The sequence below is a fragment of the Stenella coeruleoalba genome, assembly GCF_951394435.1.
Source record: "Stenella coeruleoalba genome assembly, chromosome: 21".
Classification (NCBI taxonomy): Eukaryota; Metazoa; Chordata; class Mammalia; order Artiodactyla; family Delphinidae; genus Stenella; species Stenella coeruleoalba.
In genome coordinates, this window is record NC_137167.1 from 26,963,043 (window position 1) to 26,980,773 (window position 17,731).

General features: G+C 38.3%; 1 protein-coding gene across 1 annotated transcript in view; it reads right to left on the reverse strand.

Annotated features, from left to right (window-relative positions):
* Positions 1-17,731, reverse strand: part of CSMD1 (CUB and Sushi multiple domains 1) — a gene marked incomplete at its 3' end in the record, with an annotated part of 609,346 nt that overhangs the window by 285,391 nt on the left and 306,224 nt on the right. The window contains exons 14-16 of the mRNA XM_079909493.1: positions 15,792-15,980; positions 4,691-4,807; positions 2,990-3,205 (exon numbers count right to left, since the gene is read on the reverse strand). Of these exons, the coding sequence (XP_079765619.1) occupies positions 2,990-3,205; positions 4,691-4,807; positions 15,792-15,980 (522 nt within the window). The remainder of the gene's footprint in view (positions 1-2,989; positions 3,206-4,690; positions 4,808-15,791; positions 15,981-17,731) is intronic.

Sequence of the window (17,731 nt, forward strand, 5' to 3'; positions counted from 1 at the left end):
ACCTACAATTTCCCAAAGCAAAATTTTATATTTTTCCTCCCAAACCTGCTTCAGTCCCCGTGTTTGCCACGTGAAGCGTGGCATCCTCATTCACAGAGACGAAGACCTTGACCCCTGTCTGTATTTCAGACACATTCGATCCCAGCTGACCTGGTCCACTTCACTCCAGCATCAACCCCGCAGCCTCAGCTTCTGCTGTCTCCTGTGGGGCTTACTGTGTAACAGCATCTTACCTAAGACCCTGTGTTAACGTTGGATGTTACTTAAAATGAGTTTTGAAAACGGTCAGATCATGTCCATCCCTGTTCAAATCCCTCCAGTGGCTTTGCATAACACAATTCACAGCCAAGGTACTTATATGACCTTCTCAATTACTGGGCTCTGACCACAGCCACCTCATTCTTTAACCCTAAACTTGCCCGCACACTCCCACTGCTGCTCTTGCTTCTTCTGAGGACCACGTCCCCTGTAGCAGCCTGGCCTGCTCTTTGACTTCTTTGAAATCAAGCGTCAGCTTATCAGATAGACCTACCGTGGCAATTCTCTACACGTCAGCATCTTTTAACTCCTTCACTGTTTTATTCTTTCTGATAGCATCCTCTGTTACTATCTCCCCTACTGGATTACAGGCTCTATGAAGGCAGGCCCTTTGTTTTATTCCCTACTGTGTCTCCAGGGCCTAGAATAATTCTTGGTACCTTGTAGGTGCTCAGCAAACACTCACTGAATTAAAAATAAATAACTAAATAAAAGAATGAGCACTCTGTACTCTTTCCCAGGCACTGATGGTGCAACAACGGGAGAAGACACATGAAGGATACAAATATGGAAAGATAAAGTTGGAAGACACACAATTTTGGTATATAAACAGTGTTACAGGAAGGCAGGGGGAACACAATTCTGCTCAAGGAAGAGGAGACGACTGCGAGCAACAGGCAGTGCTTGATCTGCATGCAGCTTTGCCTGGTGAGGAATGAAAAAGGGTTCGTTTTCTTAACATTTTATTTATTTATTTGGTTGTGCGGGGTCTTAGTTGCGGCAGGCGGGCTCCTTAGTTGTGGCATGTGAACTCTTAGTTGCAGCACGCATGTGGGATCTAGTTCCCTGACCAGGGATCAAACTTGGGCCCCTTGCATTGGGAGCGTGGAGTCTTATCCACTATGCCACCAGGGAAGTCCCTGAAGAAGGGTTTTGAATGAAGAGGAAACCACATCTGTAAAGGCACTAAGTTGTCCAGATTCTCATCTTTTGAAGAGAATGACCAGGAAACTATGTGAATTCACAGAAAGTTGTCATTCAAAAAGTAGTATCAGGGCTTCCCTGGCGGCGCAGTGGTTGAGAGTCCGCCTGCCAATGCAGGGGACACGGGTTCGTGCCCCGGTCCGGGAAGATCCCACATGCCGTGGAGCAGCTGGGCCCGTGAGCCATGGCCGCTGAGCCTGCGCGTCCAGAGCCTGTGCTCCACACAGGAGAGGCCACAACAGTGAGAGGCCCACGTACCGCAAAAACAAAAAACAAAACAAAAAAACCCCCCAAAAAGTAGTATCATAGGAGGCATGGAGAAGGAAGGCTGGAATAGTAAGTGTACACAGAGAGCAGTCAGTAGCGGACACTCAAGGTAGACCAGGGAGGGTGGACGGCTCGACCTAAACATACTTGAATAAGGAGCCCTTTCCCCCCATATTTCCATTAGTATCTACGGCGACACTGACTGGGAGACATAACTGAGAAATGACCCTTTAATAAACCTTCTAGAAAAGACAGAAATAAACTGGACTAACAAGGAAAAAAATCCGGATATAACAGCATACTGATTTTGTACAGATATCAGAACAGTCTCCAAAAGGGTAAATGCTTCAATTGCATAATAAAGTGGTTACTTATTTGGGCACAAAGAATAAACTCCATTGTGTTAGCGTCACTGGCAATTGTTCACAGCCCAGTTTCAAGGCAAGGTGCCTTCAGATGAAATGATTCCTTTAGCATATCTAAAGAATACGTTTCCTTTGGAATCAGCTTTGCAATCAAAGGTGTATTTTGTCTTTAAAAAGACTGTCTGAGCATGTGTGTGACACAGTCTTGATGAAAGCGATTCCTTGTGTAAGCTTTATAGATTGTCTTCTACTGGTTGTGACCAAATGAATTGTTCTGCATGTTCAAAAAGTGATGCCAGTTTAGTCTTAATATTTAAAAATATTTTAAAACTGCCCCAAAGAGCTACAAAGACCCAGAAAAGTGTGTTTTGTTGTTTCTGTTGTTTGCTTGCTTGTTTTTTAGGGAGTTTACGAAAGGAGTCAGCTTCAGAGCTGCACTCTGACTTTTGTAATCAAAAGACTCCTTGTAGCTGTGTAGCTTGTAGCTGTGTGCTGGGAGTCATGGAATTAAGAAAGAAATATCTTAATACCATTCTTAGCATCATTCAAATTGAACAATTTAACCCATACAAATAATGCCTGAAACAACATAAATCCCTCACAAATATTATCTATGTTTTATAATTAAAAGTGAAAATGTTTCTTAATTTTGCTGCCATGTATGATGGCATTAAAGTCAACAAGAAGCTCATCCTCGACTGCATGTGTTCATACTTTTTTTCACTCTAAAGGTGGTTCTCAGTACAAGTATGGCATCTCCTGGAAGGTACGATTCAAAATAATCAGACCACAGCTGATTCTGAGTATGTCTCCCAACAAGGACAGCTTCCTCAGAGATTTTGATAGAACTGATGACAAGAGAGACTGAAGAGATAGTGATATTAGCAAATTTGGGGGGATGAGAATTTACAGTCAATGTGAGGCATGGTGTCTTGTGGACGCCAGGCCGCTGCCCTTGCATCTCAACTCCTCCTCCACCCAACTAGAGCTTCTCAATGGGCGGCCATTTACGTGTAAACACACACACACACACACACACACACACACACACACACACACACACACACTCGCTCACACAAACAGTACAAGTATTGCCAGAGAAGACCCCAACATACCTGAAAACGTGATATTGAAGCCCTCGTAGGAAATGGAAAAGTCTGATATAAACCGAAGCTGGGCGGTGAAGTTTCCAAACAAACCTGCCTTAATGGTGTGGGGCAGCACCGACCCTGTGAGCCTGGCCACTGGCTCCGAGAAACTCCCGTCCTCTGTGATGAGTAAGTAGTCGTGGGAGCTCTCCAGGTGGAAGGTGTGGAAGATCATCTGAACCCCTGAGAGACAGAGAGATGGAGGTAGTGAGAAAGACACAGAGAGAGAGACAGAAAGAGAGAGATGAGAGAGAGACAGAGAGAGGGAGAGAGGGGGATAAAGGGGGGCATTGGCAGAGTTAACAGTTGGGGAAAAGAATTTCTTCTGGGCTTAGAGACATAAATGTCTTGAATCAAAAGAAAATCTTAAAATGCAACCTTAATTTTGAAGTTTGAAAGAAAAATACAGAGAATGGGTAGAAGAAGGAATAAACAGAAAAAACAAATGCTTCAGCATATATAAAGTACAGATACAGATAAAGGTTAGACACAGGGATACAGAGACAGCTGTATCAACAGGTCCAGATATAAATGCATAATAAAACTCGGCAGGAGGGTCATAATGGACTGTTTGCACCCCCTTAGGGAGAGCATTTGCCCCTGAGGAGCGAAGGACGAGATCACTTTCCCATTTATAGTAAACACGTGTCCTTTAGAAAATCTAGGCTTGGAGGTCTAATACTGAAACTTACACAAGTGAGCAAAGACCATTTTGAAATGATAGTTTTATGTGATCCCTTGTGCATGTGTTCTCATTGTAACTATACCCACAAAGTATTATTTCTGAATTCCTATACATAATGAATAAATTTAACCATGACTAGGTCCTTTTTAATACAAATACTTATTTTCATGATGACAAAACCTTGGTTGCTCATTATTTGTTTATTCTTAATTTCCTTCAAGGCCAAGTTTTTCTTAACATGTATTCATGATGGCGGAGTGTAAGATAGTGTATATAATAAAACACGTCAATTTAACATTAAGTTGAGCTCAATTTAAGTGGAAAGACAAAATCTACATAATGTTTATGTGAGAAAAATTCCAAATTATCTTCTTGAAAATGACAAGTTTACTCATACGAAAAAGACTCAGAGTATAGTCCCAAATCCAATGTCTATAAACTGTATTTCTTACACAAAATTCAAATGTTTCTGGTTTTCACTCCACTTGTTTATAAAATGAGGATAATGAAATCTACTCCATAAATCAACACTGGATTATGTGAAGATAAATTATTCATTATATGTAATAATACTGGGTACACTTAGAACACAAGCCAAGTATAAAAATGTATCCTAGATTTATCATAGAAATGAGAAGCTTAGATAATTTCTTATTTCCCTTTATTTAAGCACTAGTCATATTTTATTTAATGCATGCCTCTTTTCCTTACCATTATACATAATTTTCAAGCTTATGTTCACAAGCATAAATTCAAGTCATCTGATCAATACAGAATAAAACAAGAAATCTACTTCTGCTTGAAAGCACCAATAATTTAAAGACCATTTTTCTTCTAAAATCTTATTAAAAATTAAAATTAGCAATCAAAATATACATGAGGAAATTAGTTATCTTATTTGTTCACACATGAATATTTTTTTCTTTCTTCCCATGTTTGTATCTAGTTATTTTGTATATTTGAAATCTATGTAATATCCTTACCCTTTCCATGAGATACCTCAATGGTCCATGTACAGTTTAGAGAGTTTGGGTAAAAATCTGGAAACCCAGGAGAAAGAACTGTTCCACTCTTTCCATGGATGTATCCTCCACAGAGGGCTTAAAATAATAAGGAAATATCATTGTAGTATTAAAGTTTCACAATGATTGCTACACAAAATACTTTTAAAGTGCCATTTAATTTACACAAAGACTAAAAGAATATTTAAGATCACCTCCATGTAAAATAAAATGGAACAACAACTTTATTTTACTTGAAATATGCCAGTTGATATACAGTGTCCTAAACAGTACAAAACCTGGAAAAATCAGACAGGCTAAGGTAAAACAGCTGAAGAAGAACCCTCCTGTGGCAGTTAATTTTATGTGTCAACTTGACTGGGCCACAGGATGCCCAGACGTTTGATCCAACATTATTCTGGGTATGTCTGTGAGGATGCTCCTGGATGAGATGAACACTGGAACAGGTGGACTGAGTAGAGCAGGTTGCCCTCCCCAGTGGGGGTGGGCCTTGTCCAACAGGCTGAAGGCCTGAAGAGGTCAGAAAGGCTGAACATCTCAAAACTAAGATGGAACACATCTTGCCTGATGGCTTTCAAACTGGGACATCATCTTCATTCCTATCTTCAGACTAGAATTGAAGCATCAGCTCATTCTGAGTCTTGAGGCTGCTGGACTTCAAACTGGAATTTACACCATTGGCCTCCCTGGGCCCCAACTGGCTGACTACAGATCTTGGGACTTGAAAGCCTCTATAATCACGTGAGCCACTTCCTTATAATAAATCTATCTATATACCTATATCTATATCTGCATCTCTATCTATACCTTATTGATTCCATTTCTCTAGAGCTGCTGGTCTTCTCAGTAGCATTTCATTAAGTTTAAATCCTTCACATCAATATATGCCCTTTTCAATATGCCTCAGAGACTCATTTTTGAAGGAAGAAAAAGAAAGTTATACATAATCACTCGAAGGGGAAAGTCACGACATTTAGGGAATCAGTGCAATATGGAGGTTTAAGTGCTCAGACCCTGATGTCAGAAAGCAATGTGTTCAGATGCTGATGCGTCTCTGGCTCTGTGATCTTTGGCAAGTGGTTTGCCCTCCCTCCTTTACAGGTGTCTTACCTTGAAAGTGAAAATAGTGTTAAAAGCCATCTCTTAGGGTAGGTGTTTATAATGATTGCCTTTGTAGAACACAATTTACAGGGCCCCATATGTATCAAATACCCAAGGCGTTAGCTAATGATAATTATTATTAGAGCTTTAATATATCAATAATTTAAAATTTGAATAAATTCTATATGCCTTAATTTTGCAAACATTTGAATAGTGGATGTTTGTCTTTTCTTTCATATCTTAAGTCCTATCAAGATTTTCAGAATGTTAGAGCTGAACTGAAAAAGGAATCAAAGCTGATGGAATCAGTACAGGGGGAGGCTGGGGGTAGGAAAGGTGACTCAGGTTCAGCTGTGATTCAGTCTCCAGGTCCTCTGGGCCCCTAACCCCTGCATCGTTCAAGGGTCTGTTGCAATATGAACATCCTGAACCGTGTGTCATAAAAGCTAGGTCCACGAATAATACTTGCAAAAGAATTAGCTAATTTGTAGAAGACGTGATTTTTCTCATCATCCTCAGTCAGTGTGTAATTTTAAGAAAACAGATAATATCTTTGAATATGCAAACCAAATGGAAAGAGCTAGGTAAAAATCAGCAAAATAGAAACTTTTAAAATGAGTTCTAGAATAATTTAACAGTTTAAAGTGTTCACATCTTAAAATTACATTGATTCATCTTCTTATGGAAATGGTAACATTAACATAGCATTTAAAATTAGTTTATTCACAAATAGTTACTGAGCACCCACTATTTATGAGCAAAATGGACAAAAGTCTCTGCCCTGGCAGAGTATACATTCCAGTTGAAGAGGAGAGAATATAATATGAAGAGCTGAGTCTATACCATGTTGGAAGATGATGCATGCCAGAGAAGAAATCTAAGAAGGAAAGAAGAATGGGATATTCTAAGATGGGTGTGGAGTTGGGGGCAGCATAAATGGGGTGTGGGGGAAGTCTTACTGAGGAAGTGGCCTGTGAAGAAGGACTTGAGACAGAAGAAGGAAGTACTTGATAATCTGGGGAAAAACTTGGGGGGAGAGGAAACAACAAAGACTAAGGCCCAGAGCTAGAGTGGGCTGCTGGGTTGGGGGGAGGGCGACGGGTCTGGGAGGGTAAGTAGTAAGAACTACTATAAAGTTCTACTTAAAGCAAAAACTTAATGGGGTTACTTTCCATTTCAAATTATTCGTGGACTCCCCATGCCCTACAGAAGTCATTGATTTTATTCATTCATTCATTTATACTGGAATCCTTTACTCAAAAGAACTCTTACAGGGAACCCTACAATAACAGACGGGGATAATCAGAGCTGTTCAGCCCTGCCACTGTCCTCGGTTCCACCTCAAAGAAACCCCTGGGGCCCCCCCGTAGGAACACAGAACAGGGCAGTCTCAAATCTCTCACCCACAGAATTGGGGCCGTGCTCACAGGACTAGCATGAAAGGCCTCTGAACTACCTTTGATCAGCATCTACTCTCAGCAAATACATTTCTATCCTCCAAATCCTCCAGGCCCTCTTTATGCCTTTATGCCTGATTCTTACTATTTCTTCACCTTCAATCTTTTCTTTCCTCTCAACCTTACTATTAAAGATGCATCAGGAAAGCTGCCTTCAAAGCCTTTCAAGATTCCAAATTTTTTATCTCTTTATTCTCAATCATTTTTCCTGAGTCTAATAAAGCATTTACTTCATTGGATGACTTAAAAACTAAGTCTTTCTTCTGTCTATTCTAATAGATTAGGAACTTGTCAACTGTGTGCCTACAAATACAGTAGTTTTCCAATAAATACTTGTGGAAAGGGTAAAGAGTTTACAAAAATATTTATTTAATGAAGAATTTTTTCCAAAGTTCTCCTTGCATTTGTCTTTCACCAAATAAAAGGAGGTCAATTTATTGCAATGTTCACTTTGCTTCTTCAAACCCTGAGTATCTAAAGCATAAATAGAAAAAAATGCAGCAGTGCTATGATGTGAGAGATATTGATAGAGTTTACCTTTTTCCAGGGTGATATGAAATATTGTAATTCTGATTTCTTCTTTCCTTTCTGAGAGCTATGAATTTTTAAAGGTTTAAATATGCTATTGATGTATCATTTGTCACAATAAAAACCCATGGGGTTTAAGAGATTGCTTACGATTTGCAAAGGCAACAATAACAGTTCTTAAGGTGAAATGAAAACAGTCAACCGTGACTGACTAAAACTCTCGTATCAAACTCTAAAATCTCCCAAAGTTTGCAGATTTATTAATAGCTTTTTATCAAACATTTATTATTAGCTGAGATAGGTTCCAATGAAGCATAAGCAAAGCAAATAGTTTATGTTACCAATCTCATTAGAGAGGTTAAACTCCAAATTTACATAAATTTGAACTGGGAGACAACAATAGATAAAATGCACAAGATAAAATGCATTTTCTATGGAAAACAAACAGCATCTCAGATATCTGCAAAGCACAGAAGGCCCTTTGCAGTCTGTTGCCACACCATTTCTCCTAGATAATTTCCTTCTGATCATTCTTTTCATTTTCCATTCACTCTCCTTCACTAACCCTGCAGGAGTTTGCAGAATGTTCCATGTCAATCAACTCAGGTGAGTTTGCTCATTTCCTCTGCCTAGAATGCTTCTTCGCAAGTTGGCTACTTTGGGAACTTCTACTCATCACTGGAATCCCAGCCCAAGGCTTGTATTTTAGATGAGTTCTTCAATTCCTATTCTCTAGGAGCTTGAATTTAAACTGAGAAGACTGTATTAAATGATTAAATGTGCATGTGTATATATGTATATACTATGGTCTGAATGCTTGTATCCTCGAAACTCACATTGAAATCAAAAAGCCTGATGTGATGGTATCAGGGGTGGGGCCTCTGATGTGATCAGGTCATGAGGGCTGAACTCTCATTAATGGGATCAGTACCCTGATAAAAGAGGCCCCACAGAGCTTCCCTGCCCCTTCCACCATGAGATGACTCACTGAGAAGATGGCTGTCTGCAACCCAAGAAGGGCCCTCCCAAAAAGTCAATCATGCTGGCACCCTGAACTTGGAGTACCACCATCCACAACAGTGAGAGATAAATTCTGTTGTTTATAAGCGTCTCAGTCTGTAGCATGTGGTTATAGCAGTCCAAATGAACTAAGACTATATATGATTAGATTATATTATACATTTTAAAGTTAAACTTTATGGAACTGCAAATAAGGAGAAATGGATGTCAGGAAAGTTAGTAGTGCTGGCGACTTGGAGCAATTCCAGAAGAATTCTGGTGAAGGCTGCGGGCAACCTGGCCTCGGCGGATGAGGATGACTCAGGTAATGAAACGCCCAGGTTGCTGGCTAGACGGAAGTAGGAAATAATCTTGGATAGCTATTAAAATATTTAAACAAAGTAAGTTGCCAGTGTTAAATCAAGAATACACAGAGAGTATTTTAACATGTATATGTTGTTCTCTTTTGAGAAGAATCCATTCAAAGTCAAAATGAAAAATCTCAGATGGGTCAGGATAAGACTCTCACTTTACCTGTCAGTTTTCTTCACCAAATCAAGAATCTAGCTAATTTGATGACTGGTGTGTCTTCTATGATGAACTAGGTGCCATTTCCCACCTCTGTAGAGTGGTGGAGTCATGATCAGAGGACTTTACATTTTCAATCTCTCCAGCTCAGGCTGAAAAGTTTGCAATGAAAATCACTGGAGAAGCCTCATTTTAGTAGACGCTCAACTGGCCTACCTCAAATTCAAGTTGTAAAAAAGAGAGCAGCTGATATGTGCTCTACTTCTAAATTCCATTTTTAGCTCTAGTCCAAAAAGAACAATTAAAACTGCACAATAACATCCAATGAAGCCATGCGTTTGTATATAATGTAAATATTTCAATAGAATTAGTCATATGATTAACTTATCACAAATTTTGGATTAAGTGATATATTGATTGATGTTCAGTTATGTGTGAATAACACTGAAGTATTTTAAGGGTTAGGCCCTTACCATACTTAGTGTTCTTAGTACAACTGTTGTTAATAAAGAAGTCTAAATAAGGAGTAAATATTTTGGTATAGTACTGATATTTATGACATTCTCGAGTTTTACAAATTTTTCATTAGTCCAGTAGCTAGTAGCCTTCTGACACTCTCTAGTAGTCATAAGCATGAACTGTATTTACTTTTTTATTATTAGAGTTCTAATACAAAAATAAAACAGGTAATAAGAATTCAAATAACACCATAAAATGGAGAGCTAAAAAAGTCTCTCTTCATTCTCCCCGATAGCCTACTAATCTCCCCAAAGGAAAGCATTATAGTTATAACTTTAGAATATCTATTTCCAGTCACTTTCTATGCATATACTGTGAGTGTGTCTGTAATTACTTATGTGTACATGCTCATATACATGACACACATTGTTCTGTGACTTGCTTTTTCTTTCCTTCAAAGAGTGTTATTATTTAAGTTTCCTAGTAATAGTGTATAATGAACATGCAGATCCCTAATCCCACAATGATATAGTAATAGAGTAATATGACCTTTCTACTTTTTTTGCAAATGCAACAAGGGAGGAAAACTATTGTGTTTTATTTGCATTTTCCTGATTCCTAGTCAGAATGGGCATATTTTAAGCCATTTTTTGACCTTTTGTGTACTTCTGTGAATCGCCTATGTGTGTGTTTCCCCCATAGACCTCTTGCTTTGTTTGTGTTGTTGTTCTTCTCCCATTCATTTACAGGACACAGTTATTTAGAATCATATTACATGGACAGTGCAATTATTTTCTGTAATCTGACCCTTTTCTTTTACCTTTTAAAAATTTTAATGGAACTTTTAATTTGTATATAGTGAAATGTAAATGTTTTTTATTATTTCTATATTTCTTTAGAAGGTTTTCCAAGGATTAAAAAGTAAAATTTCTCAAGGAACAAACAAAAGGACAAAACCAATGACTCATGCTTATATAGTCACTTGTGTGACAAAATAGTGCATCAGAGAAGAGACAGTATGATCTTTCCAATAAATAACACTGTCTCAATTGGAAAGCCCTACTGGGGAAAAAAAATGGATCTAGACACTACATATTAACTTAACAAAAAATTAGATGGATTTAAAGTATATATTTGAAATTTAAAATAAATTAGTGTTTGCTTTCAGGGGTGATGAAAACGTTCTTAATCACAGTGATGGTTTCATGGATGTATACATACCTCAGAACATATTAAATTTTTAACATTAAACAGGCAGTTTATAGAATTTTAATTATATCTCAATAAAGCTTTAAAAGTTTTAAAGTTTTCTGAAAGAAAACAATAGAATATCATTATGACGCTGCAGGTAGCAAGGCTTCTTAAACACTACCTGTAAAGCACCAACCACCAATGAATTCACTGAACAATTAGACTACTTTAAAATGAAAACATTCTATTCATCAAAAAGAGACCAAGATCCATCTACGTCTCTACCAATGACCCAATTTCATTCCTTTTTATGGCTAATATTCCATTGCATATATGTACCATATCTTCTTTACCCATTCATCTGTCAATGGACATTTAGGTTGCTTCCATGACCTGGCTATACTGTAAATAGAGTTGCAATGAACATTCGGGCGCATGTGTCTTTTTGAATTATGGTTTTCTCAGGTTATATGCCCAGTAGTGGGATTGCTGGGTCATAACTTAGAGACTGCCATACAGAGGGAAGTAAGTCAGAGAGAGAAAAACAAATATCGTATATTAATGCATATATGTGTAATCTAGAAAAACGGTACAGATGAACCTGTTTGCAAGGCAGAAATAGAGACACAGACATAGAGAACAAATGTATGGACACCAAGGGGGGAAAGGGGAGGTGGGATAAATTGGGAGATAGGGATTGACATATATACAGTAATATGTATAAAATAGATAACTAATGAGAACCTGCTATATATAGCACAGGGAACTCTACTTAATGCTCTGTGGTGACCTAAATGGGAAGGAAATCCAAAAAAGAGGGGATACGTGTATACATATAACTGATTCACTTTGCTGTACAGCAGAAACTAACACAACATTGTAAAGCAACTACACCCCAATAAAAAGATTTTAAAAATTTAAAAACAGAGATCAAGAAGAGGAGGAAGACAGAGACAGAGTGAGAGAAAACATTCACAATGCGTCGATCCAACAAAGGAGTGGTCTCCAAATATACAAACAATGCTTACAATTCAATAAGAAAAAGGTATGTGACCCAGTATAAATAGGAGGAAAAAACAAGTGTTTCGCGGAGGAGGCTATTCCCTTGGCCAAAAAAGCATGAAAGGGTGCTCAAAATAACTCAAATTTCATACAGAGTATCATGGAATAAAACATGGTGGTATATTTATACAATAAAACATAGATGACAAGAATGAAGGAAGTGCAGCTAAATGTCATGACTTGGATGATGTCACAAGTGTATGACTGAGTGGAAGAAGCGGGACACAGCAAAGTACACATCCTGTATGATTTCCTTTACATAGAATCTTTAGAGCATCAAGGGAGCAGTAGCCTTTGTAGGGCAGTGACTGGGAGGGGACTCCTGGGGTGCTGGTCACGTTCATCTACTGATCTGTGTGGTCTTGATCTTATACAGATGTGTTTCTTGTGGGAAAACTCACTGAGCTTATATTTGTGTAAATAAATAAATATTCAATAAAAGGTTGTCTTAATAATATTTGACTAATTGTCACATAATGATTTGAAGTTTTGAATCTTTGTTTCTATCTTTAATGTGTAACTTTGATTTACTTTTTTAACATTTTAAACCCCACTCAGATATCCCATTTGACCAACATTATTTATTAAATATGTCATCCCCTCTCGCTGATTTGGAATAATTTTCATAAATTAAGTTCCTATATGGGCACAGATACGTTACTAGGATCCCTATGCTGTATCATTAATCTGTTTCTGTATTTCTGCACTGATTTCATATTGTTTTAATCAATCATTAATTTTCAGTATTCTTTGATACTAGGTGGTGTAGCCCTTCCTTATCTTTCTTAAAAATATGCATTTCTTAGCTGTTTGCAGACTTTACCCTTCTGGATTAATTTTTAAATGTCTATAAATTTCTACAAAAAACCCAAATTAATTTTAATTAGATTTGATTGAACTTTAAACTCTATTTGTAGAAAATCTGTACATTTAAATTTCATTCTTCCCATGTAGAAACATAATATGTATTTCCATTTCTAGGTTATTCTTTTGTATTATATTGTAACTTTCTAATTTTTAAAAAATATAAGCCTTCATATTTCTTGTTAGATATATTCCTGGCAGTTTTTAGGGTTTTATTTTCTATATATGTATTTTATTATACTTCTAATATGTTATGTTCTTTGTGGAAATATACTGATTTATGTTTATCCTGAATGCAGTCACATACTGAACCCTTATTATTGCTAATGGTTATATTCTCTTTCTAACATTTATCATTCATATAATTTTCTTAAATTACTGTCTTAGTTAAGATCTTCTGGGCAATGTCAAATAACATTTCTGATACTGAGAAAGTTGTTCTGTTCTTGAATTTCGTGGGACTTTTTGTAATAGTTTACTATTAAGTATGATATTTTCTATAGGTAGATTCATTTATATTATGGTTCTCTATATATTTGTTAAGGTGATATATTATTTTAGAGTTTATTTAAGGTCTAATATAAAAAAGAATGCAAATAAGGAGACACATCTTCCTAGAATAATTTACTCATAACTACTGTCTGCAAGTCTTCATCCCTTTTCACCTGCTTTGAAGGAAGCAGTTGGCTCTGATACATCCTCATGTATGGCAAACGTGGGGCCAAGGTGCTTGTGGTCCACGTTGTAGTTATGCACCTATGTACACCTGGGCAATTTCTGCCACTTTCTTTCATTGAAATATTGAATTGAATATAAGGGGAATTAGGAATATACCTTTTAAAATATGTTTTGATTTAACTATAGTTGATTTACAATACTGTGTTAGTTTCAGGTGTATAGCTTCAGATTCTTTTTCCATTATGATTTATTGCAAGATATTGAATATAGTTCTCTATGCTATACAGTAAATCCTTCCCCTTGTTTTTTATCTATTTTATATATAGTGGTGTGTATCTGTTAATCCCATACTCCTAATTTATCCCTTGCCCCTCCCCTTTTCCCTTTGGTAACTGTAAGTTTGTTTTCTATGTCTGTGAGTCTGTTTCTGTTTTGTAAAGTTGATTTGTATCAATTTTTAAGATTCCACATACCAGTGATATGGTATTTTCTTTCTCTGCCTGACTTACCTCACTTAGTATGACAGTCTCTAGATCCACCGATGTTGCTGCAGATGGCAATATGGCACTCTTTTTTATGGCTGAGTAGTAAGGAATATACCTTTTGACAATCCTCTACATTTCTACAGGCTGCCCTGCTACAATACATATTTCTATATTAACAGCTCATTTGAGATTGGTAAATAGAAAAGTGGTGTCAACATAATATGACAATTATTTGGGTTCTTACAACATTCTCCCCAGGCAAATACTGGAGTTGATACAGTAGAGTTATAACCTATGGCAGGAAAAGAAAAATGTCTCAGCTTATCTTCTGCACAAAACTGGAACTCTTTCAGATCCCTATTAAGGAAAGTAAAAGTAGGCACATGCACCTAGGGGTCCCTCCCCAGCAGGGCTCACCCCTTGCCTCACATAGCTAATGCTTCACGTCAGGTTGCATCTCCTTCTGTGGCTTCTGATATGCTGGCCCCATAGATGGAGAGCTCAACCTGCATCTGCTTCTGCCCAGAGGGCAGTGTTCCACTCTCCTGGTTTTGTGGATTCTTCATTCTTCTTGAGACACCCTCCAACCACCGTGTGCTGTCCACCTGCACTTTGCAGTCTTTCTCCCAAAGTACCAGTTATTGTTTGGGTTAATACTCTGGTGACAAAGGTCAAAGGTCTTGAGTGGTCTGTAGCCAAGCATAATTGTCCCATTAAACCCTGTTATTTTTGGTGAATCATTTTGAAGAAGTCAAGGTTTTTCATGAATATATCAATATATCATCTTTGAGTGGAAATGCCTAAAGTCTATAAAAAGTAATGGAAATGGAAATATATATAATATTTATATGGAAATATATATAAGAATGTATATCTATTATATATATAAAACAGATATATTTTATATATATTAATATATGTATATTCTTCATGGCCTTTGGTCATGAATATAACCACGTGGTTATATTCATGGCCAAAGGCAAAATCCCTGACACTGTCGCAAATGATCACAAGTAACATATTCGTCCATCTTGCTATAACTATAAACTGCATAGTGTAAAGCTGCATAATACAGTAACACACAATCAACAAGAACGTTATTCATTTTGAGATTTCCAAAAGCAGATCTGTGCAGACAGGGGAAGTGGGTGGTATCTCACACACACACATACACACACACACACACACACACACACACACACACAAAACCACTCGGGGGGATCTCCAGAGCAAAGACTTCCCACACCCCTGGGGAAGAGCTCTGCCTTAGGGAAGAGTCAGTGGCAACACAGTCCAGGTGTGCAGAGCTGGAGCAAGTTGTCTGATGCCTGGACCGGTTCACAGGAAAAGCAGGTCTGACAGGGTGGAACATGCATACTCATGATGCTGTCTCACGTAGTCTTCAATAAACACCGTGGGTAAGGATGTGTGCATCACTAAGCTCTACAAGCTTGAGTGTCTGGGGATGAAACTGAAGGCCAGCCCATAATTTATGTTCTTCATTTCTAAACAGAAGCTCTGCTTCATAGAGAAGATTTGCCAGGTAAACTTCACATGCTAAATGGCCGTATTTTTAAGGTGTACAAGCTTTCAAATAGAAGGCCCACTTCAGTCATATCCTACCACCCCACGAAACACATGCCACCCAGACTGTTTAAAGAATCGCTATGCACGTCTTCCGGGTTTGCTGCTGTGCCGAGCTCCACCTACCGTCACAGCTGGGCAATGCATGGCTCCACTGGTGGTTGCGCTCACAGACCAGGGGCTCGTCGTCACTCAGTGTATAGCCTGGATTGCAGCTGAAGGTCACTGTGGACTGGATGCCAAAGTGACTGCCGTGCCGATGCCCATTCACAGGGATCCCCGGGTCAAGGCAAGAGTCCGACTCCAGAGTCACACCTGGATGCACAGAAAAAACCATCAGACACGGATCTTCCTGGGTTTTAGAAAAATATATTTGGGCCATAATACATACAAAATATCCCCAGACATCATCAGACCTGGAAAATCATGCAAGTGAATCGATAATCCATTCATGTGAAAACCAATACATTTTCAAGTACTGGGCCCTGTTTTTTTGGTAGAAAGATGTATATCATTAAACTTAGCTACAGATGATAGCTAAGTAGTGCCAATCTTGAATAATTTGCTGACCTCCCTGAATTTTACCTTTTTTCATTTGAAAAGCAATGAACTGTACTAAATAAAGTCGAAGTTTTTCTGTTTTCTATCTCCGCCCCTCCCCCTCCCCTTTCCTTTTATATTTGATATACCAAATAGATTTTGGCAGTCATACTTCAGCTTTCATATATTTGCATACATCCACCCAAGCCCATACACATAATGCAAATTAAAACTACACTGGAGTTAATTTTCTAAAATTGCATTTCCACATTTCTTTTTTCTTTTAGATTTGTACTTAAGTCAGCCACTTTCAAGATGGCTACAATTAGCCTTTGCTAAAAGATGTTAAAAAGTAAAGTGCTATATAAAGTTAAGTAATGATGATCATGTCATTACAAGAGTTTCTTTTCTCTGTCTCTAACATTTCTCTTTATTTTTAGAATAATATATATTTTAAAAGATGAGGAAAAATGGGAATAAGGGAAGAGAATATCATTGTGATGTTTAGGAATGCAAACGTTAAAAAAAAGACTTGCTGTTGCTATACATAACTCTCAGTAAGATTCAAAACACTGAAATTATGACTTGAAGTATTAAGCAAAAATATTAAAGTATTACCAATATTCAGACTGTTTACTCCCCTAAAATGATATTTGGGATAATATTTCTGATCACTATATATGTTTTACCAAAGTTTGAGTGATGTATCTTATGAATATACCTTCCCTCATTAAGTCAAATACATGAAGTACAACTAAGGGGTGAGTTTCTTTTTTTTTTTTTTGCGGTACGCGGGCCTCTCACTGCTGTGGCCCCTCCCGTTGCGGAGCACAGGCTCCGGCCGCGCCGGCTCAGTGGCCATGGCTCACAGGCCTAGCCGCTCCGCGGCATGTGGGATCTTCCCGGACCGGGGCACGAACCCGTGTCCTCTGCATCGGCAGGCGGAGGGGTGAGTTTCTTAAATAAGAAGTGATGTGATTTCTTCTTTAGTGCAGCAACATGTGATCCAATAGGACAGAAACACAAGTAGGATGGCTGAGCCACATTCAAAAATATTCAGTAAGAAATGTGATTTCCAAGACTAGTATAGCTCCTAGGAGGTGACCTTTAAACTCTTGGGATTTGCTGAGTGGTGGGAGTGTCTGTTATTCACCGTGGGCCCCTGGGACCACACCTAATCGTTTATATTCAGCAGGTTGCTCAAGTGGGGTGCCTTGAGGCAACATGGTTTCAGTCTAACCTACAGGGACAGGGGCAGGTAAAGACTTAGTTCAACCATATGGGGCAATGATTCAATCCATGACGCTTATGTAATGAAATGTCGATAAAATCTCTGGACACAGAGGCTCAGATGAGCTTCCCAGGTTGGCAGTAAGCTGTGCATATGTCAGAAGTCATAGGTGGGAGGAGGTGACACTGTCCATGACTCAACGAGGACAAGACGCCTGGAAGCTCTGAGTTCGGACCAATCTCAGGGTCTCCCCTCTGTGCCTCTTCCTTCAGCTGGTTCTCATTTGTATCCTTTC